The sequence below is a fragment of the Sciurus carolinensis genome, chromosome 2 (assembly GCF_902686445.1).
Source record: "Sciurus carolinensis chromosome 2, mSciCar1.2, whole genome shotgun sequence".
Classification (NCBI taxonomy): domain Eukaryota; kingdom Metazoa; phylum Chordata; class Mammalia; order Rodentia; family Sciuridae; genus Sciurus; species Sciurus carolinensis.
Window position 1 is genome coordinate 172,605,843 of NC_062214.1, and position 23,301 is coordinate 172,629,143.

Here is a 23,301-nt window from a genome sequence, read left to right on the forward strand (position 1 = left end):
ATCGCTCCTGGCCCCGGTGATTGGCTGTTCAGCTCTGACCCCACTTGGGCTGCCGCCTGGTTGGATAAAAGGGGAATCTCCTTGGGGCTCCAGAGCATTAGACACCGGAGGGGGCACCTGGGACCAACTTTGCCAAGCAGGGAGCCCGGTGGGGGGGTGGGGGGAGCAAAAGACCTGCAGCCTCAGCCCCTCCAAAGAACCGGGAGATGACGGGGAAAACGGGGGAAGCGCTGAACAAACCCAAATCCGAGACAGTGGCCAAGAGTACCTCGGGGGGTGCCCCAGCCAGGTGCACAGGGTTCGGCATCCAGGAGATCCTGGGCTTGAACAAGGAGCCCCCCAGCTCCCACCCGCGAGCTGCCCTCGACGGCCTGGCCCCTGGGCACTTGCTGGCTGCGCGCTCCGTGCTCAGCCCGGCAGGAGTGGGCAGCATGGGGCTACTGGGGCCCGGGGGACTTCCCGGCTTCTACGCACAGCCCACCTTCCTGGAAGTGCTGTCCGACCCTCAGAGCGTCCACTTACAGCCACTGGGCAGAGCGTCGGGGCCGCTGGACAACAGCCAGACGGCCAGCTCGGGTAGGTGCGGGCGAGGCTACGAGGTTGATTGCGGGCGTTAGTCGGGAGCCCGCGCCGTCGGCTCTCGCCGGCGGGACAAGGCCTCCTCCAGGTGGAAAAGTTCCTGCAGGCCGAGGGGTCACACGCAGCTCGGGCCTGGAGCCAGCCGACCCGGGAGCAGGACCCGGAGGATGCTCTGGCACCAGCCGGGTTTGGGCCCCAGCATTTCTAACTGCTATTCCGTTCCCGCGACCCCGAGTCAGGCTGGTCTTGGCTGCAGCGCCAGGTTGGGGCCCCAGTGGATAACCGACCTGGGATGTCAGACCCGCGGAGCTGGGTGTCCCGGGAGACCTGGAGGTTCCCAGGTCTGCCGCTCCGTTGCGGCCCCGGCCTCTGGGAGGATCCGCGCTTCTGGAGCTCCGTGTTGCTCCGCTCACTGGCGGCCCAGGAAGCGGGTGCAGGCTCTTGGCCCCGGCCCTGGTGTCCAAAGTTGCAGTTTTCCTCCTTTCTTCCTTCCAACCTCCCTCCCCGCATTGCTCAGCTGGGGGTTATTTTTCATCCCACGAACCCGGAGAACCAGGCCACTGCGCCAGCCGAAGTGGCCACCATCGGATCCTATGTAAGCGTCACAATATATCGGATCTCGGCACTTCGCGGGCCGCAGGACCCTAGATGACCTCGCCACGCCCTCCCTCGGCCACTTTCCTAGCCGACCGTCCTGGTCGTCTCGGCCCACCGGCTTTTGTGCTCTCTCGGCAAATTCCCTGATTTTTCGTTTCATTTCTTCTTCTTCTTTTCTTCTTTTTTTTATTTAGAAGGGCAACGAAAAGTGGCTCGTTGCAGGCTCTCCAATCTCGAGCGGGGGGCACATTGTGTGGGCATCGAGAAAGAGACAGAGACCTGGCAACTCCCAGCCCTTTCCGTATCTCAACTGCGGGCGACACGAGTCCGCTCCTCCGGACCAACTTTCTGACCCGGGACGCCAGGGCTGCAGGCTCAGGGCAGAGCGCAGACCCGGGGGTCCCTGCGACCCCCTGAGCCTGACGGGTTCTCCGAACACCCCTTCCCCCAAGACCCCGTGGCCTTTGCCTCTCTTGCAACGAAATCTGTTCAGATTCCCCAGATTGAGGCGCCGACCTTGGTGGGGCCATTTTGGGCTTAGGGATGGGGACAGTCACTAGGGTCCCGGAGGGCTTCCAGGGAGATCGCAGGCCCCCGCGGCTCGCTCAGGCGCCTGGGGGTGGGGCCCTCACGGGTTTCGGGTGCCGCAGAGCGCTCTCCCCATTCTGCCGCATGCCTCTCCGCCCGCTTTTCAGATTCTGAAGATGTTTCCTCCAGTGACCGAAAAATGTCTAAATCGGCTTTAAACCAGACTAAGAAACGGAAGAAGCGGCGACACAGGTAAGGCCCCCGCGGCGCCTTCGGTTATTGCTCCCGCCATCCGCTGTCCCGCAGTCCCCTGCTCTGGTCGCGGGTCTTATTTTCGCGGACCCAAAGGTGAAACCCGGGGCCGTACTAGGGCGGAGAGCCCGGGCGTCGTTTGTGGGAATCTGTCCGGGCCTGGCGTCTAGCCGCACCAGGTGGGAAGCCGAGGGGCCGCGGGAGCAGCCTGCCGAGCTCCCCAGCGGGGCTGTCTCCCAGCTGCCCCGGCTTTGGCTCCCTCCGCAAGAGAAAGGAAAGGCCCTAACCTGCGCCAAGCCGGAGCAGGAGAGGGACTGGCGGACCCCAGTTCCCGGTATCAGCACATTTTGAGAGCCACACAGATCCGGTGGCGGGCAGATTGGGCCCCCACCTCCTGCCGGAGCCAGTTCCGTTTTTTCCGTGCCCCCCGATCCCCGTTCTTCTCTGCCAACTCCCCAGTTTTCTGCTCCCACCGTTCCACAGAGCTCGAGCGATATCTGCACTTATGGAACGTATTCTTTGGGTTTCTGTTCTTTTGTGCTTCAGAGAGTTGCTATCTTTGTGTGAGCCTCAGTTTCCTAGTCTGTAAAATAGGGGTTGGGTGGTTTGTCCCACCAGACCCAACTGAAGTAGGGTGGGAGTGCAGACTAAAAAGAGAGTTAAGTGTAGTTAAATAGACATTACTTGCAGAAAGTTAAAATTCAATAGGCGCAGAGGTATGTCTTAAAAAGCAATTCGCCCTTTTTCTGCCCCACGCCCCCAGACCTGTTTCCTTTCCGATCAGCACCACTGCTACCCGCTCCTTGTGGAAGTTCTTGGGGAAATTTTTAAGGAAATAAAGCGGGAAGAAGCAAAAATCTGCCCGTCTTTCTGCGAGCGCTGCCCCTGCGCTCCCCAGCGGGGCTGTTTTCCCAACTCTCTTGTTGCCCCAATCCAGATGGAGCGCTAGGGGTCCCACTGGCTCTGGGGACATTTCCTCTTTGGGGCGCTCTCCGGCTCCCTGCCCCACCGCATTCCCTCTCTCAGTTTGTTCTCAAGCCTCTTTGCATGCTGTCTCTCCCTGCCCCTTGCTCTTCCTTACCCTCAGAAGTTCCACTATTGACTCCATTTTTGAAAACGGCCCTTCCTGACCTCTCAGGCCCAATAGGTTCCTGCCTGAAGAAAGGTGAACTTCAGCTTGGTTTCTCCTTGGTTGAGTCATTCTCTTTAGACAGTTATCTGCTTTAGTTGCTTGTTTTATTTTAAACGGAAACCTTTTTATTAGTCTTGTTCCTAGTACTTTTAAAATTCAACAAATATTCATAGAACACCTTTTCTGCACCATCTCATGCCCGGGTGTGTAATCCTGTCAGCCTTCCCACATCAGGACAAAATGTGGAAGTAGTCTGCTACTGTGCTGGTGGTGGAATAGGTGGAAGGGGTTCTCCTAGGATGGGAGCCCCTGGAAAATGTATCCCTCAAATCCCGGTCCTGGAATGGTATGAGGGCTTAAGCTTCCTGACCCTGTCTTCCTCTGTGACCCTCTCCTCCAGGGAGACCTTTTGGGGGCTTTGGTGAATTCACAGGGGGGCAGAACAGCAACTCACCAGCATCAGAGAATTAACCATCTTGGGTTTCTATTCCTGGTGCGTGAAGGCAGCAGATTATTGGAGAGGAGAATGGCTACCGATCGCTGATGCAGTATTTATTTATTTATGTATTTATTGTGGGTATCAAACCCAAGACTGCACAAAGCTAGGCAAGCCCTCTACCACTGAACTAAGCCCCCTACCCCTTGGTGTGGTTTTTAGTTAGAAAAAAATACGTTTTCCTGAACTTCTCTTATTTGGGAATTTGGGAGAAGAGCCCTTGGAATCTGGTGGTGAGTGATGGAGTTCTCTTTATCTCCTGGAGGAAACAAACCAGGTTTAGCTGGGTTTTAGGTGGGGGGGCAGGGAAGGAGCAGCAATGGGGACAGTTTCTGGGATTTTGCTCTTTCTGGAAAGCTCAGCTCCTCTTCAGACCAGATACAACAAGAGCAAAGGATCTGCGATTCTACCTAAATCAGGAGCAAAGTTTGGATCACATGGTGGGCAAAGGGAGATCTCTCTGCAGAGTATGTCATTATCAACACACAGACCAGTTCGGGGGCAAGAATAGGGGAAGTTGGAGGGATTTGAGGTTTGTTTTTGTTTTTTCTTAATTGTATACTCATCCAAGAAGAGGTAGTCACTCCACTCGAATGGCTCTAAATGCCCTCTAATCTTTAGCTTTCCTCTGACTTTGACCAGGTCACATTACCTGTGTAACCCAGTTACACAGTTACCTGTGTAACAACAGTTTCCCTGGTGTTGAGAAGGACTCGCATATTTTGATTGTTTATGATCAGTTCCAGAGTACTTCAGCAAATGGCAGGAGAGAAGTAGAAAGCAGTAGATCTTCAAAATTCTGAAGAATTCACTTTCCATATACATAGAATTCCACCCATGCCCCAGAAGAGAACAGATGGAATGATTTAGAATCAAGCCAGTCATTTTCTCTTCCTCTCACACCCTCTGCATCATCCCTGAGATATTGAAGTGAACACCAGCATGAGGAATATGTAGGGCTTTGAATTTTCTTGTGTTGGGTGAGGGGGAGGACATAGCAGTGAGGCATTCTAACCCCCCATGCTGGTTCCAAGGTCCAAATCCAAGGGGCTCAAGCAAGGGATGTACCACTTTTACAAATTTCAGTTTGTGGAAACTGGATTGTATCGTCTTTTGGCTTGTTGATGAGGGTGTAGAATAAAGGTCACTTAAATCCTAGTGAAATTAAGGTATGAGAAGAGAAGAGTTTGTATCTGCAAATGGGTGTTTAGTGGTTTATTAAAAAAAGGGGGTTTATGAACCCTCTAATATTGGAGGTGAGATTTTATGTGTTGGGGAATATTTGTTTGCACATTTTCTTAGTGTGAGAGAATGTAGCTTTAACCAGATCTCTAAAGCAGTTTTTGATACAAAATAGGTCAATGGGAACTGCTCAGTGGGGGACAGGGAGGCCTGAGTGGGACCTCCAGGTGAGTGGCCGACTGTGTGGGGGATGGTTGGAAAGTGGCCCTCACCTTTTGAGCACCAGAGAAGATGGAGGTAAGGCCCTGAGGGTAACTCTAGGCAGTTGGTAGGTCTGGGTGGTGGCAGTAAAAGGGCAGGTGAGCAGGAAGGAGTGTTAGGGTCGGCTAAGGGGGTCGGGGTTCAGGTCTTGGCCATGCAAACACTGAGGCTGAAGCTTCATCTGACCTTCCAGGGACTCCTCAAACTTTGAGGGGAGCCCAGGAAGCAGGTCGGCAGGGTTGGGGCATATTTTATTTATCTGGTGAGGTCTGCTTTCTGTGCTTGGGAGGAGGGCTTTCTGTGGTCTTCAAAATTTCCTCCTTAACACCAGAGCATCTCCAGAGCCGTACTGAAGGTGAAAGTTCAGTGAGGGCTGAAATAATGCCCACCCCTGACCAGGAGAGTAGTGTGGGCCCTCTACCTTGAATGAAGAGTCCAGACAATTAAGCTACCGATGTGTGTGTAAATGTGTGTGTGTGTGTGTGTGTGTGTGTGTGTGTGTGTGTGTGTAAGAAAGAGAGAGAGAGAGATAGAGACAGAGACAGAGAGACAGAGAGACAGAGACTGTGCTGATTATGCCAAGCTAGCCTGGGCTTGGGATCTGTCTTGGAGCTTTTGGGAGAGGGCTGTTCCATTATTCTGTTCTCTCCAAAGTTGGGCTTTTCCTGTCTCTGGGTTCCTGAGTGTCCTGTCTTGCTTCCCTCAGGACAATCTTTACTTCCTACCAGCTAGAGGAGCTGGAGAAGGCATTCAATGAGGCCCACTACCCAGATGTCTATGCCCGGGAGATGCTGGCCATGAAAACGGAGCTGCCAGAAGACAGGATACAGGTAACAGCCCCAAGCCCCTAGGGGACATCAGTGTGTATGCAGGGTCCCAGATACACATGACCCACTCACCTGTGTCCCCTGTGAGCATGCCCTCAGAAAGAATCCTTTATTTAAGCTGACAGGCATTTATTGTCCACTTGCCATGTAAGGTGGGCATTGTGTGGGGACAAAGGTTGATCAGATATGGCCTGGCCTGCTGTTCCAGATTGTAGGCTCCCTGAGGGGGCATGGCAATGACATATGGAGTTTTGGGTACGTCCTGCATCCTGAGCAGGGTCTCTGTTGTGGTAGATGTCTGTTTTGAGGTCAGGTGGCCCCAGGCTGTTTTGTGTGACTGTGAAGGAGTAGGTGACTCAGCTCTGATCCCAGTCTGTTTCCTTTCCCTCCATTCTCCTCTTTATGAGGAAGACATTACCTGCCCCCTTCCTCCTCCCCACCACCACATCCAGCTGCTGCTTCTTCCTCCCCTTATACCCAAGTAGCTGCTGGCCCTGCCCTGAGCCCTTATTCCATTACTTCTCCTAGTCTGGCCCCAGATGTGACCTGGGATATGTACCTGTGGGTGTGACTCTCCAAGCCCCTCCTCTCCTGCACAGTTCTGTGGCTAACCAGCCACTGCTCTGGACCAGTGCTGTGGTGGGCCTCTGCAGTGGTGAGCATAGGGCCTTCTTGAAGCAGCATCCAGGTCTTCCCACGTCCAGGAGCCCCCCGACTGGACCAGGGTGGGCTGCTGAATTACTTCTCTGTGAGACAAGGAAGTCCAGTGGCTTCTAGGCAGGGCCTTCATGGCAGATGGAAATAAGGAGGACATTTCCACCAGATCTGGAGTTGCCTCAGCTCGATTTCAACCTTAAACGAAAGCTACTCTCCTGGGGTGGTCCAGAGGTGGTCCAGAGGTGGCTGCTGCTGGGGCTGAGGAGTAGGGACAGGAGTCAGGTCCTGACTTCCTGAAACTGCTTCTGCTCAGCATCTCTCCATACCCCAATTGAGGTCCTGTGTGTCTCCAGGTGGGGTGTAGGGTAGCTGGAGAGGGAACTGAAGGTTTGGGGGCTGCTCCACACTGTCTCACTCAATGACCAGACAATAGGAAATGAAATCTTGAGTTACTTTTCCAAAAGGGCCTTCCTCTCCTTGGAAATCTATTAGAAATTTCAGCCATGGCTTTAGACATTGACACTAACAATAAGCTCAATTATTCATAAGCCGATTATGTTTGGTGCATTATCCAGTGTGGCCTAGAACCATCCCCTCTCACTCAGTTGGGTTCTAATGGGGTGAGTTAATTCTGAATGTTAATTCTGAACTGTGTGTGCATGCACATGTGGGGTGCAGGTACTCAGAAGCCAAGGCCCAGGCCACCCAGCTGATACGTGGCAGTAACGCCTGCCTGCCCTCCCTTAGCACCACATTAGCCATAACAAATGACTGGTGGAGTGGAAGGCTGGCAAATCGCCATGGTTGGCAGGCGCCATATTCACACTACTGACTGTAAGGAGCAGCATCTTGTCTCTTGCAGTGGGTTGCCTAAAAGCTGCTTGGCTGTAGTGGTGGAAGGTGGGGTGTTTTAAGTCTACTGAGCTTGGGATTTGGGGGAAGCTTGTCCCTAAGTTGTAACCGCATTGCTACAAATGCCCTGGCAGACTAGTGTCAGCTTCGTCCAGTTGCCATAAGGCAAGGAAGGTATCAGAAGCCACCAGAACCACACAGAGGAGCTGAGAGTGTGGAGGAAGGAGCATTACTACCCTGGAACTGGGAGGATTGGCTACAATGTGGGTGAATGTGGGAGAAATGGGGCAAGAGTCTCTCAGATCCTCTGCACCGTGTGGCTAAATGCGACCCCCGAATGTGTTTGTGGATGGTCAAGTGGTCATACTCCCAAGTGTTTAACCAGGTGGCCGAGGAAAGATCTTTGCATGTATCAATAACAATCCCAGCTAGAATTTCCAGAGCAGTTCAGAGCAGTTACCATGTGCCAGGGTTCTTCTAAATATGTGGCATGTGCAGGCGAGGCAGGGTGGTATAGTAGCTGGGGACACCAGTTCCCAACTGCCTGGTTCACAGCCGAACTTCCCCTCTTAGTCCTTATCTGTCCAATGGATGAGTGGTACCTGCCTCTCGCAGATGCACTGAGCCATATGTGTACAGTGTTCAGAGCAGTAAGTACCAGCGCCCCCTCAGATTCAGCTCTTATCTGATTAAATCCCGTGGCAACTGGCAGAGGAGAGACTGCTAGCCTCCATGCATTCATTCGTTCATACACTCATTCATTCTTGCAGTGCTGGATGGAACCCAGGGCCTTGCACATACTAAGCAAGCGGTTTACCACTGAGCTACACTCCCAGCCTATAGCTTCCTCTGAGAACTGGGGAAACGGAGGCTCAGAAACTTGTCCAAGGCAACACAGCTAGGAAATGGGGGACAAGACTCAACCCCATGTCTGAATCTAAAGCCCATTCTTTCACCACCTGCTTTTTGGGGTTGAAACCTGTGCTTTCACTTGACACTGGGGGAACAGAGGTGGTTTGAAGTCAGCATGGGGGGGCCTGTCTCACAACTTCTTATTTTGGTAGGGTATTGAACCCAGGACCTCATGCATACTAACTGTATCATAACTGTAAAAAAATATTAGCAGAGCATGGTGGTGAATACCATAACCCCAGCTGAGGCAGGAGGATCACAAGTTCCAACTCAGTCTCTGCAACTTAGTGAGACCCTGTCTCAAGAAGAAAGAAAGAAAGGAAGGAAGGAAGGAAGGAAGAATCAAAGGTCTGGGGATGTGACTCAGTGGTAGAACACCTCTGGGTTCAACGCCTAGTACTGCACACACAAATTATTGAGAACCAATAAATAAATAATAATAATAACCTCACATAAAACAAAATTATTTTTTGAATGTGCAAATTCATGTACATGGGTCCAAAAGAGTAAAAAATTAGTCTTCCTTTTCACTCCCTGGTAGCAGGTCTCCAGTGGTAACTAGTACCTTTTGTTTTCTTCTAGAGATAGTTAGGTTTATTCAGCTAAGAGTCCTCAGAAAACCCCATGAGCTAAGGACTAATGTTCTCATTTTACAAAGGGGGAACATGAGGCACAGAGATCAAAATTCAGACTGAGTCTTTTAGACTCTGGGACACTTGCTCCACTATTTGTCCCCCTTCCTTAGCATGTCCCCTCCGTATGCTGATTAGGTGGGGTTGATGCATCTGAAGATTAACCACTACCAGTCTAGTACCTATTCCCTCTCCTGCCCCAGCCTTGGGTGAGATAGCTCTGTGTGTGTGTGTGTGTGTGTGTGTGTGTGTGTGTGTAGGAAGAGAAAAAGGGGAGTCACTAGAGGACTTGGAGCCTCCAAATTAGGAAATCTGCAGGTGTAATGTAAAGGTGATTAGACAGGATATCAAAAACTCAGACTCTGACAACCACAGAAGCCAGGCCATTTGCACCTCTACGCCTTAGGTTCCTCATCTGTGAAAGAAAGAGGCTGAATTCCTCCCAGAGAGGAGCTTCGTCAGGATTACCTCCCCTCACCAGGCGTGCGGCCGCCATTGGTGGAGTGGGGTGCAGGCCAGGTGGGGATTAACAGTCCCTGGTGAATAGCTGGGGCTCACACTCTGCTGGACCAACCCAAGGAGACCCCTGGACTTATCGGAGGCTACTGTCTACTGTCTAATGAGGACCTACACAGGCCGACTTCCCATTTTTGTTTCACCGCTGGCAAGCCAAACTCTGAGCTTCGTATTATTCATTTATAAATGAATAATAGTAACATTTTTCTGAACTGCTAACTTCAAAGAAGTATTGTGATTTCTGGAATTTATTAAGTACTTACCACTGTCCCAGATGTGTCATTTCATCTCACAACACCAGATGAGACAGATGTTATTCTCATGTCTTATTTTCAGGATGAGGAAACTGAGGGACTGAATGGTAAAATCACAGTAGACCAGGATTTGAACTCAGTACTCAACTGTTATCACATGATATCCAACAAGCAGTATCTGTACAACTATAATAATCAATGTGAATGACGTGACAGGAGGGCGAAGTCTCTCTACAGCTCTCTGGGTTTGGAATGGAGGATTATGGTGTGCTGGTGGGGAAAGAAAAGATTCCAAGTCCCCATGAGAGACCTGGGCACACAGTCCTCTTTATGTATTAATGTTGGGATAAGGCACTCCTGAGGCCTCTGCCAGATGTCATCTGTAAGGAAGGCAAATGGGCTTTCAGACTAGTTTTATTTCCTCTGTGGGATCACTTGTTGCTAGAATCATAAGATTGGGGTATATACATGACTTCTCTTGTTTATTTTTTTCCTGACAAAAGTCATACTCGTTATAAAGTAATTAAAATTCAAACATTTTCTGGGCTCGGTGGTGCACACCTATAATCCCAGCAGCTCAGGAGGCTGAGGCAGGAGGATCTTGAGTTCCAAGCCAGCCTCAGCAACAGTGAGGCACTAAGCAACTCAGTGAGACTGTCTGTAAATAAAATACAAAATAGGGCTGGGGATATGGCTCAGTGGCCAAGTGCCCCTGAGTCCAATCCCCAGTACCCACCCTAAAAAAATTCACACATTACAGAGCTATGGATGTTCAAAGGGCACGAAGTCCACGTTGCACTGCACTACTTAGCACTTCGTGTATAGGGAAGGGTGAGATTTGGATGCTCTGACCAGCACAGTTCAATTTTGCCTCTTTTAAAGTGGTTCCTACCCAAGGGCAGGGATCAAAGTGTTAGAAAGTTATAGTCTAGATATGAAAACTTAGTTGTCTGCCTGGGAAAGGCAGCATTTTAGAATACCCATGTGGGGCCCACACCCAGCAATCCTGAATAATTGGTTTGGAGTGGAGCCTCAGCATCTGTGTGCTTTACATCCCTCCAGGTGATTCTTCATGCAATAAGTGTAAAAGCACTGGAGGCTCAGGATAGGGTAAGTGGGTTAATATGAGTGGAAGAAAGTGGATTTTGAGGTGACAAGTGGGTGAGGAAGGAATTGATCTGCCAAGGGTGTGGGGAAGAATGCTGCCTGGAGCTGCCCCCTAGTGGACACCAGAGGCTGCAGCAAGGCCTCGTTTTCTGAGCCTCCAGCTGGGCTGGAAGGAGTGAATTGAAATAATGGTATCAGAAGTGCTGAGTGGCTGAGGGGTGTTACATCACGCCAGCCATGAGCTTCAATCCATCAGCTTCCAGCCGGAGGAGAGGAAAGAGGCTGAACGAACGTGATGGATGCTGCCACATGGATGATAAAGCCAGGTTAATGACCTGTGGCAAGATTGGAAGGTAGTCACTGTGTAATCCCAGTGGCTTGGAGGCTGAAGCAGAATTGCAAGTTCGAGACCAGCTTCAGCAACTTAGCAAGACCATGTTTCAAACTTTTAAAAAATAATAAAAAAGGACAGGGGATATAGCTCAGTGGTAAAGTGTCCCTGGGCTTAATTCCCAGTACCAAAAAAAAAAAAAAAAAAAAAAAGGAAGGCAGAGCTGGCAGGTAGTGAGATGATCAAAATGTGTAAAGGGCATATATTATGCACGATGTCTTCTGTAGGGGTGCCATCCTGGAAGGACTGCAGGCAGTCTTCTGGGAGACACTTGGGGGAAGCAGCCCTGGGCGTGTTGTCTGGTGGGAATGCCAGGACAGCAGACTACAGGAGATGGGATATTTGAGGACAGAGGAGCCCTGGCCTGGGACATGGCCATAGCTTCTTGTGCTGGCCATCCACACAGAGAGAGGAAGAACTGGTAGAGTGACCTAGCCTGTTAGCTGTGTGCCCTGTAGCAAGAGAGCATCCATGTGGCAATAAGTCCTTCTTGGGGGCCATTCAGCCCGGGAGGTATATGCACCCTCTGCCTGTATGCTATGGCGGTACCTGCCACAGTAGCTGCTGACATCTAGAGGCATCTCACCTGAGCTTCCTGAGCATTGCCAGACACCTCCTCTTAAAGGAAAAGTACCCAGAAACCCAGGCTCATTCCCAAGCTGGAAGAGTCTTCCAGCACACTCTTGCCTAGGACTCCAAATCTGGTGACCCTGCTGTTGCTTTGGGCCCTTTCTCAGGAACTCAGAAGCCCCAACATGTAAGGCAAGGTTCTGGCCCTGGTTGGGATCAGACTCCCATGAAAGAAGAACCGTTCCTTCCAGAAAATGGACCATTAGGAAAGCGAGTGAGAGAGGACTCAGGAATCTCATGTGCCTCTCAGAACCCAGAATCCAAGTAGAAAGGGGGCCTACATGCCAACAAGGATTCTTTCTCAAAGGTGGGAAACAGGAGGGTCTGGTTGCATTTTCTGGGAAGCCAAATCTCAGCATGGCACTTTTGCCCACAGAATTCACCCATGTCAGGCTAGGGCGTTTTCGTTCTTACTACCTGCCAGCTATTCCATACACTGTTCTAATTTTCCCAACAGACTTACCAGGCAGTGATATCACAGGCAGATGAGGAGCAGGATGCTCAGGGGGATTAACAAATGTGAGTGTAGTCACAAAGGCAGCGACAGGTAGGGCAGCCAGTTCCAGCCTAGGCTCCAAGCTTCTGAATCAGGGCCCTTCACAGGGGTGAGCTTTGCCTGCATTTGAGCCCTGAGGGCCTGGATTTTATTAGAAATGCAGGAAGGGTTTCAGGGGCATCTGTTTGGCACTCCAGATGCCTGGCAGGAAACTAGAGGCTGTCTGTATTAAAATATTAAAGGCTGAAGGGTAAGGATGTAGCTCAATGATAAAGCTCTTACCTAGCATGTGTGAGGCCCTGGGTTCAATCCCCAGCGCTGCAAAATAAGCAGAAACAAAAAAGGGCATAGTATTTGCATGTAAAGTATGTACATACTGCTGTACATACTTATAGTGCTTATAACGTCCAATATGCTAGAAATTGTTGAACTGTATTGCTTAGGGAATAATGACAAGAAAAAGAGTCTGTACACCTCCTACTTGATGCAGTTTTAAAAAATGTTTTCAATCAACAGTTGGTTGAATCCTGGATACAGAGCCCACGGATATGAAGGGCCCACAGTATTCTTATTTTTTGTTTGAAGAGCCTGGAACTGAGAGAAATCAAATAACATATCTAAGATCACACAGCAATTTTTTGTGGCACTGGGGATTGAACCCAAGACCTCATGCTAGTGAGGCAAGCACTCTTACCAACTGAGCCATATCCCCAGCCCCCCTCACACAGCAATTTTTAAGAGCTAGGAATTCCAGTTCAGAACTGGTTGGCCTCAATGATTTTTGTAAACTTTAAAGTTCTGCACACATACTGGTTGCTTCCAAGAAGGGAAGAAAAAGGTAAATACAAAGAATTGTTAGGGTTAACTCTAATGCCTTGTCCACTTCCAAGGCACCACTGCCAGCTTCCCTGCCAACAGTCCTAAAACGAAATTGTTTTGGCTGTCCAGGTTTCCTCTGTAAATTGGAGCAGCATCTGGTCTTCATGGAGAGCCAGGCGTTCCAGGAGCCCATAAGTGAGGGTAGGGATGACTCCTGGTTAGAGCCTCCAGCTGGCACCTGCTCCCCTGGGAGACTGTCTGTGGGCAGAGTCTGATCTATAGACCAGTTATTTATTTATGCAAATTAGGAGACCCAGACAAAATGGTCCAGAGCAGAATCCTGAGCCTGAACCCTTTTTTTTAGTGTCCTAAAGATGCTGTTTCCATCTGAAAGTCCTGCTCCATCTCCAGCACTGATGCCTCTGGAGCTCTTGGGCAAGCCAGGGCAATGCACCTTGCCAGGCTTCACAGGGGGTAGGGGGGGGCTTTGTTTTTTGACACTTCACAATGCCCTCTCCAGAATTCCCAAATCCAAACAGTGCTGAACATGGAAAGTTTCTTCATAAATTTGGCATCAAAACTCATTTGGTGGCAAAAATCAAGCTAGATCTTTTGCAATTTATACCTCTCAGTGTGTGTTTGTTTTGCTGCAGGGATCAAAACTGATGGGTGTGATTATAAGGTGCTGCTGGTGCAGGGTGATATGTACCATGTGGTATGTACATCACATATGTATTCCAAAATCCCAAACATCCCCTGGCCCCAGGGATTTCAGTTAAGAGTTGTGGGTTTGTTGCTTTATAATGCACTCTGTGGAAGCAGGACAGGTCACCCGATCAGGTAGCAAATGGCTTGATTATTCATAAAGTCTTCCCACTCCTCTACAGTCAGATTAGATGATTGGTATTCCGTCAGCATGGGGTCCGTTCTGTTTTCTCTGAGAGGTGAATGAAACCGCAAGTCACTTATATGGATTGTTATATGTATTAGTCTTTTTTGATTTTGCTTCTCTGGGAGAAGGCAGCTGGAAGCACGTGGGAACTTGTGGAGGGCGACCCAGTGCTAATACTATATGGAGATGGAACAGGATAGAAGCCCCACTTAAACCGCAGGCCCTGGGTAGAGCAGACATCCAGCAGAACAGGCAGGCATCTTTGGGGAGAGATCTAAATGCATCCTGGAGCCAGGCCAGGATAAAGGCTGGGTTAGTCGCCTTCCCGACTCACAGCTCTCTCCACTCTCTGGGGCTAGGAGAATAGCCATCTAGTGGCCTTCAAACTGCATAAACCTTTTCCTTGGCAGGGGACATCCAGAACGGTCAGGGTTCAGACCAGGAGGAGGTTTTGCAGCTGTGCTTCCCAGCTACCCAGTTCTGAGCAGGAACTGCAGGTGCCAAACAGTGGTGGCAAAGGTGCTGGTGGCAAAAGTGCGGCACAATGGAAGGCGCTGCCGCTCTGTGGCGATGGCTTTCTACCGGCGCTGGCCAGTGCCTGGGTGGAGAGGTCCAGGGCATCTGAGGCCTTCTCTCCCATTTGTAGATTCTCTCGGTTATTTGCAAAGGAAAAATGGTCAAACAGGGCTACACACGCTTGGGTCAACCTAAAGGTGAGCACGGACCAAGCCGTTCTTCCGCGCTAACTCAGAGCGTCCGAGTGGCGGCTGGTGTTTGGGGGCTGCCTGGGCGCCCCCTGCCGGGTGTGGCTAGCCTAGCTCAGTCGCGGACTGGGCGGCAGGCGAGGCGCCCGGCGCTGCGCCATCTGGCGGCGGCGGCGGGAGGCGCGGGAGCGCGCGAACCCGGAGCCCCGCGGGCCCCCAGCCGGACTCCCGGCGGCCCCGACAGCAAAGGGTTAAGCTGTCAGCCGCGCGATGTTAAACAGGTGTCAAAGGCGCCCCATATATCTGCAGATTGAAATCAAATTCTTTGCCGTATAAAAAGATAAATTACCCAGGCGCTGCCGCGCGTCCCACTCATCACGCCAGCGCCAGACGGCAAGCAATTTTTTTTTTAATGTGCTAACGACCTAATCAAGCAATCAAGTCGGAGAAGATTGCAGAGTGACCGGGGCAGCCATCTGCCGGCGAGCCCCGCATTCATTTCCGCGCCCCCGCGCGGGGCGGGGGCCGGGGAGGGAGCTGCTGGGGGGAAGAGGGGGAAAAATCCTAAACAAATTAACACCCAATTTTCCCCGTCTAATTAGTTAAATGAGAAGTGTTTGGGGTCCCCCGGGGAGGCGGAGCGGCTCGCGGCGAGGCGAGCGCTGCCTCCCCAGCATTAATTAGTGCGGGTCAATGCCGCCGCTCCCGGGAGAGCAGCCGCTTTAATTTCCCGTGATATTTCAGTGCCTGAGGCCCATCGATTCAAACTGAAATTAACTTATTTTTCAATCAGCCCAGGGCTGCCCCTGGGGGTGACTCTTCTTTTGCCGCCTCCTGAATAGAGCTGGAGCAATTTTTCATCAAAAGCTGATACCTCGGCCGCCTAGGGCGGGGGAGGGGCCCGAAGGAAGGCGGGGAGTGGGGGGCGGCCAGGCCAGGGAATGGAAATCGCGGAGAAAACCAATGGATTTCCTCAGCCCACCCACCCCCCATTCCCCTGGGATGCTTCTGCATCTTGCCGCCCCAGGGGTCAGGGCCCCAAAGACAAGAGAAAGGCCTGGGGTCCTTCCAGGACCACCAGTTTCCTAAGGGCCTCTCCCCTCCTTGAGGGACTAGGCCAGGAAGCTCGGCTGTCAACTGCTAATGTTTCAGGAAAGGGGCTTTGGGAAGCCAAGAAATCCTCCCTCCCCAAACTGGGCAGCGTTTATGGAATCTCCTCCAAGAACCTGCACGTGCCCACAAGGTACCCCAGTCTCATTTAGACCCTCCTCCAATCAGCTTAGGGGCCAGAGAAACATTCCCAGGGTGGGCTTACCACACTCTCCGAGCTTCCTACTCCCTCCTGCCCCTCACACCCTGGAGAACATCGTCTTTCCTTGACTGAGGGATGGCACCCAGTTCCCCCAAATCCCATTCACATTAGGCCCAGAGGTGGGCCAGAGACTATGCAGGGCAAAAAGCAGCATGGCGGTGCTCATCTGGGAGGAGCAGAGAAGAGAGCCTGACTCAGACCCAGGGAGGGTCCCTTCCTTGCCTCTGGGTTTCCTTGACATCTGAATGAAATGCCCCCAAGACTGCCCCCTGCAGCCTTCCTGGACTCCTCTGGGCCTCTGGTGGAGAGGAAGCCCTGAACAAGACAGAATGCCTGCACGGGGACTATGGGGATTTGTCCTTCTGCAAAACAGAAAGAGATTCTGTTTATATGCTGAAGGTGTGACGTAAGCAAGAGGCCCATCAAGTCCTGGCTTCTCAGCAGCAAACCAAGGAACACACTGGGTGCTATTCACCTGCAAGGGACTGTCCTGTAGGCATCCCTAGCCCATCTCCCTAGAACTGCTTTGACTGAAAACAAAGCTGTTTTTAAAAACAAAGTCATATTCTCACAGGCCTTGACATCCTCCTTCTGATACCTCCCAGCCTGGAGGAACCTCAGGGACAGCATGGGGTGGAAGAGCTGGGGTAAGGACATCCTGCTGAGGAAATTTTGCAGCAGGGGTAAGGACCTTCTTAAAGCATGCCCCTGAGCCACTCCTCTGAACTTGCAGGTCTGGTTCCAGAACCGCAGAGCCAAGTGGAGGAAGCGAGAGAAGTGCTGGGGACGGAGCAGTGTTATGGCCGAGTACGGGCTCTATGGGGCCATGGTGCGGCACTCCATCCCCCTGCCCGAGTCCATCCTCAAGTCTGCCAAGGATGGCATCATGGACTCCTGTGCCCCGTGGCTACTGGGTAAGAGCCCGCACCTTCCTTGGGGCCCTGCCCCTGAGGTGAGGAGAGCGGGCTCCCCGGAGGAGGCGGCAGAGCTCTGGGGTAGGAAGACCTGGGCCACGGCAGCCTAATGAGAGGCCTCCACACAGGACTCCCAGTCTACCTTGGGGACTCAGGCAGGCAGGGCCTGGTGTGGTGTCTATCCCTCACACCTACTTACTGAGTGCCAGGGACCCTCAACCTGCACCGGTCCCTGGCTGGATTCTTTTATCCTGTAAGGAGGATGTGGCTGGCTGTTACCCTAGGGTCTGTGTTCCCCCTTTCCCTTGGCCAGAGGTGGGCTTATGGCAAATGAAATAGCGCCCCCGGGAGTTGAGGGGACCCTTGGGTCTGGCTTTGCCCAAAAGTACTTCTTTTCTCCCAAATCTCTCCACCTGCCATCTTCCCCCACTTGCCATGGACGCCTGAGTCTGATAACAGTATCAGATTATCTTGGGGTTCTAAAACCTGGACTCCCAGTGTGGAGGGTTGGGGAATTGATCTGTGCCCTGAAGGGACAAAACCAGCCACGGGGGGCCAGCTGTCCGGGGCGTTGTTGAGAGCCCCTCTGTAGGCCTGGTTCCCAGCTGTTGGCCTGCAATCTCCCACCCCCACTCTTCCCATCCCCTGACCCTGGCCCAGCCCTGGGACTTGCGTGACTGGCGTGTGAGAAGCAAGGCTTTCTGCTCGTCCTTAATTCTGGCCTCTCTCTATCTTTGCTGTTTTCAGTTCAAGATGGCTTTCCCAGGCGCTTTTCTAAACCCGAATACCAACAATTCTTTTTAGGGATGCACAAAAAGTCACTGGAGGCAGCAGCCGAGTCGGGGAGGAAGCCCGAGGTGGAACGCCAGGCCCTGCCCAAGCTCGACAAGATGGAGCAGGAAGAGCGGGGCCCCGACGCCCAGGCAGCCATCTCCCAGGAGGAACTGAGGGAGAACAGCATTGCAGCTCTCCGAGCCAAAGCTCAGGAGCACAGCACCAAAGTGCTGGGGACTGTGTCTGGGCCAGACAGCCTGGCCCGGAATGCAGAGAAGGCAGAGGAGGACGAGGCCATGGATGAAGACAGGCCAGCCGAGAAGCCGAGTCCATCACCACTTGAGGACATGGCTTAGGTCAAGGGGCACTCAGGCCCTGGAGCCTCAAGACTCTGTTCCTCTTGGCCTCTGTGGTGCGGGGAGATTCTCTGCCGCCCGTCCCTGCCCCACAGGCCCTCCATTACCCCCATTGACTCCAGGCGCAGGTCATTTCTGGCCTCAGCTTCAGCCCCAGCTGAGACATCCTGACGTAGTCCTGACTCTCCAGCATCCTCCTCATCCCAACATCCCTGCCTCAGAAGCCCTCTTGCTGCCCCAGCCACCTCAAGTCCCTTTCACTCAATCCCTTGCGACTCTTGCTGTTGAAATCCACCCCTTACTCTCTGCTCTCTGGCTCTCCAGGGCCCTCCTTCCCAGCTCTGCACCTCTTTGGATCCCGCTCAGCACATACCTACCTGAAGTCCATTGCTGCAAAAGCATAGCCAGCCACAGACAGCAGTGACACGGACTGAGTACCTGCATTCCAGTTCCAATGTTCTGAGTACCCCGATCCTCAGCAAATCCTCCCTCAGCCTGTTCCTTCTGGGGTACCTGGGCCTGGGTTTCTGCTGTGGGAATATTCTGCTCCGCAGGCCCATGCACTACCTCTACATCCTCTGCCCCACCTCTACATCCTCTGCCCCACCCCTCTGATGCCGTCCACCTTCCAGACTGACTTGGGAAGTCTCAGCCTGAGCCTGTGGGCCACCCTCAGGAACCTGCCTTCCCCACCCAATCTGCCCTATGGGTGCCAACAGCACGTGTGCCCATGTACAAGACCTGTACTGGGTCCAGGTCTTGTGCTCTACAGGGGAGGCCCGTCTCATAAATGCTGTGGCTCGCTGCACTGTTGGGGAGCCCAGGCCCCTTACCAGAGCCCTTGGATTCCTGTTCCTGTATTTGTGAAGCATTCTAACTCTCCCCAAGTACTGCCCGAGACCTTGACTTGCTGTGCAAAGCATCCTTCCCCTAGGGCTTCTAGCAAACTACTCATTCGCATGTGCCTGCCTTGGAGAAAAGCAATGCAGCTAGGAAACCACAACATGACCTAGGCTATCCCTAAGCCTGGAGTGGCACTGGGTCATAGTCATCATGGATGGGTCACAAGAAAGGAAGGGGAAAAGGTTCAAAGGAAAGCAAAGCAGGAGCCACTATTAAACCAGATAAAGGTGACAGCCCTCCTATCATGCCAGATGCATCCTGGGAAGTATGTTCACTAGAGTAAGACAGACCCAGGAGCCATGTTGTAATAAGGACTAGGGCTTCTATCCGCTGATGAGTAGGCCTGTCAATACCTATGCCTCTCTGCACCTGTTCCTTCCACTCCCCCCTTTCACTTTTTCATTAGTAATGGGAACACGGCTCTGTGGAGCCCACTGGACCATATTCCCAGGCCCGGCATGAGCCCTCTCACCCCATGACATTTTCTTCTACTTCCCCACCCACCACGGTGGGGAATACTTTGCAAGAGAAAGGCCTGAGACACTGAGTTGCAATTTTAATTCTCTATCAAAAGTTGATTTCTTCATCCCGTTTATGGAAACACCCTTCCCCACTCCAGTTCTTGTCTTTGTCCTCTGTTGGTTTGAAAATGTTAGACTGTAGCCCTGGTGTGTAAATAATGTACATAGAGTGAGAAGAAAAACTTGATATTGAACTGTTTGAAATATGGAACTGTAATAACCTCTAGATATTCTAAACCTGTGCTTTTGTGCCATTTTCTGTAAAGATACAAGTAAGAATAAAATTGATGTAAAAACAGCAGGGAGGGACCCAGAAGTCCTCCATGGGTGGGGATGGTGTGTGTCTGTGTGTATAGGTGGCATCAAAGTTAATCCACAAAGTGATTTTTTAGGTCAAAACTAAGTTCCTCTTTCAGAATTACTTGACATATCAGGAGCAAGTGGCCTGCTTCTCTTGGTTGAGCTGATACCACCCTCCAGTGACATTTATCACTGTGATATGGACCCTCCTCCATGAAGGCCCAACTTGAATATGGCAGCCACGGAGCCCCTAAGGTATTACCTACCAGCCCGCAACTTCCCACGCAGATTACATTTAACCTTTCTGTCTGCCACTTACCTGGAATCGACCCTATTTCCTTTGCACTGCTAGTGAAGCCCATAGCCCCCCTGGACCCCCAAGAGCGCAGCCTTCTTTCTTTTTGCATATACCTGTGCCCTCGCACATCTCACCCTCCACCTAGATAACTATAAACAGAAAAGGTAAGTGTATCTGGAACTGAAAGTCAGAGAGATGATGCTAAATCCCCGTCAAAGAAACAGAGTAAAGGAAAAACCTGCAAAGGGAAGGGCTGGCGTGAAATTGCCTGCAGACAGTTGTGACCTCCAGCTTGATGGTGTGTTGGACGGAATTACAAGATGAGAGAGGGTGCAGTGAGCAGACTGGATGGACTGTATTTGAGCTTTGGGCTCAAAAAGTCTCATAAGATTGTTTCAAATTGGCTCAGATGTGGAACTTCCTCACGGGAGAGGTTTCTGGCAGCCCACCATCAAAAGAGAATGACTGAGCTGGACGTGGTGGTGCACGCCTGTAATCCCAGTGGCTCCGGCGGCTGAGGCAGGAGGATCTCAAGTTCAATGTCATCCTCAGCAAATCAAGGTACTAGGCAACTCGGTGAGACCCTGTCTCTAAATAAAATTAAAAATAGGGTTGGAGATGTGGCTCAGTGGTTGAGTGCCCCTGAGTTCAATTCCCAGTACTTGCTCCCCGCAAAAAGAGAATGACAGGAGGTGGACAGTCCTTGTACCCTGGATGGGACTCACATGTGGTCCTCCCCAACTTGGAGCCTGAGGGGGCGCATGTGGGAACTTCAAGTCCTGCTGCCTTAGGCTGCTTCAAGGCCTTCCCTGAGCATCAGGGCCTAGGAATACCCTTCCCTAACCTGCCTATCCCCAGCCCTCCAGAAACAAACTACCACTTCTTATTTAGTCCCCTCCTCCCCGAAGGCAACCTGACCCTGCCAGAAGGGTTTATGGCCTCTGTTCTCTTCTGGTATTTGGGACATTGCTCCATCATGGAATTTTCCATGTTGTGTTGTAATTTTTATTTACAAGTCTACCTTCCCCAGAAGACTGATTTCTTTAAGGGTGGGGACTCTATCTTATTTGTTTTTAACCCTAGGACCCATCAAAGGGCCTGCTACTCAAACCACTCTTGAATGAATGAATGAACATTCTTTCTATACCTTATGTGATTAATCTGTAATTTAACAAGATTTATTGAGCAACTAATATGTGTCAGACAGGGGAGTCTGCAGTGGTGGGCAAAGCAGTCCTAAACCCCTGTTCTTATGGAACTTACAGTCTGGATGGAGAGACAGAATTCCAATAACCACACAAAGAAAACAGAAAATTGCATATGTCCTACGACCTTGGAGGCATGATATGAAGGACCATGAAAGTGTATAATAGAGTGACCTGACCATCCACAGGACTCGGGTCAAAGTGTTAAACCTCTGAGCCTCTCTCTCCTGCCTCCCATATGGAATAATAACATCTGTTCCCACAGAATTGGGAGGAAGGAGCAAGGACATTGGGAAAGGTCCCACAGGAGCACAAGGAAGGATGGCCATGCCAGGGCAGGCTCCTCAGGTCCCTGGCAGCTGCCCCATTCTCAAGTAGACCTCAGGGACAACGAGGACCCTCATAGGTTTGTGAGATGCCAGAAATCCTCCAGGACAGTCACCCCTGGGGATTTACCCTGGGAAGAGGCAGGCAGCTGTCTGCAGAGGGAGATGTAAATAGACCTACAGGTAATCAGTGAGGGGAGGCGGGGAAGCCATGGCCAAGGGAAGGGCTGCACGGGAAGGGATGGCCTGGATGGCTAGGCCCAGTCAGGGCAGAACAAAGACAAATCCTGCTCAGGTGCCCTTGGACGGGAGATTTGCATTCCAAGCTGCAAGTCCACCAGGCTGCGGACAGAGGGCGACCTGCACTAGGAAGTGCGAGAGAGCCTTAAAAGGGCAGGCAGGACTGGTGGGTGAGTGCGGCCGCCTCCAAGCTGTGGGTGCCTGGCAGGAAAGAATAAGGAGGCCAACTAGGGCATGTCGGGGTGGTGACAGAGGGGAAGTTCCCGAGGCCCAGGTCTGTGATGTGGGGGGAGCAGCTGTGCGGGGAAAGGGAATCTGGTCTGTAGGATTGCTGGGAACTGGTCCCTGCTCCCTGCCAGGATCACCAGCTTCCCATGGCGCCTGCACCCCACAACTCACTGGAACCTTGGAGTCTTCCTCCTGCGTCCACTGGAGCTGCAGTGCCCTCTCTATCCAGGCTCCCCTTGGGACTCATCAAATGTTACAAAGGAATCTTACTAATGTGAGATGCCAACGTGGGGAAATGGGGTAGGGTACTATGGGATTGCTGCATCAGCTTCATGATTTTTCTGTAAATCTAAAATTGTAAAAATAAAATTTATTTAAAAACACAGTGGGGTACCACCACACATGACTGTAATTCCAGCAATTTAAGAGGCTGAGGCAGGAGGTATTGGCATCAGATCTACTATTTTACTGCCGCCATTATTCTGCACCCCCCCCCCCCATTTTACAACCCTATTGTCAGGCTGGGAACATCCTAGTCAGCCATTGGTCTGCTGTCAGTCTGTGAACAGGCTGGTCCAGATTATTAGCTTTGGTCTGTTGTTATTAACCCATGAAATTCCACTACTTAAGAATAGCTCCTCCTCACTTTCTCTCCCTTCTCCTCACTCCCTCGAATTCTCCTTTCTCTCTCTCTCTCCCTCTCCCTCTCCCTCTCCTCTCCCTCTCCCTCTCCCCACCTGCGGGTAGACATTCTGCCTGTCTGCTTAATAAAATCTCTTGTGCGAGTTCCTGTGTCCGGAGTGGTTTTTCTGAATGCTTTCAGGAGGATTGCATGTTCAAGGCCAGCATGGACAACTTAGTGAGACTCTATCTTTAAAAAAGGGCTAGAGATGTAGCTCCGTGGTAGAGTTGCCCATGGGTTCAATCCCTAGTACCACCAACAACAATAAAACAGAAAAACCTCATAAGCTGTTGGTTTTCTAGAGGGGAAACAGCAGTGGCTTCTTTGGGTTGAAACTAGTGCTAGGACTGCCCCTTTGGCTATTTCTAACCCCTGGGGCTCCAGTTACCAAGTTGATCATCCAGGTACCCTCTGGGGAACTGATCCTGGGTCTAGAGCTGGTGGCCTTCCCTGGTCTGTCTCCTGGCTCTTCCTGCCTCCTATTTTTTCTTTGGGCTGCCCTCTGTCTCCTCCCCCTGCCTGGCTG

The 23,301-nt window shown here is 51.7% G+C and overlaps 1 protein-coding gene across 1 annotated transcript; it reads left to right on the forward strand.

The window, feature by feature from the left end:
- Window positions 1-206: 206 nt before the first annotated feature.
- Window positions 207-18,072, forward strand: Vsx2 (visual system homeobox 2). Its single transcript, XM_047542279.1, has 5 exons — window positions 207-576; window positions 1,872-1,956; window positions 5,734-5,857; window positions 16,762-16,942; window positions 17,747-18,072. The coding sequence occupies exons 1-5, from the start codon at window positions 207-209 to the stop codon at window positions 18,070-18,072; spliced, it is 1,086 nt and encodes a 361-aa protein (XP_047398235.1).
- The last annotated feature ends 5,229 nt before the right edge of the window (window positions 18,073-23,301 follow it).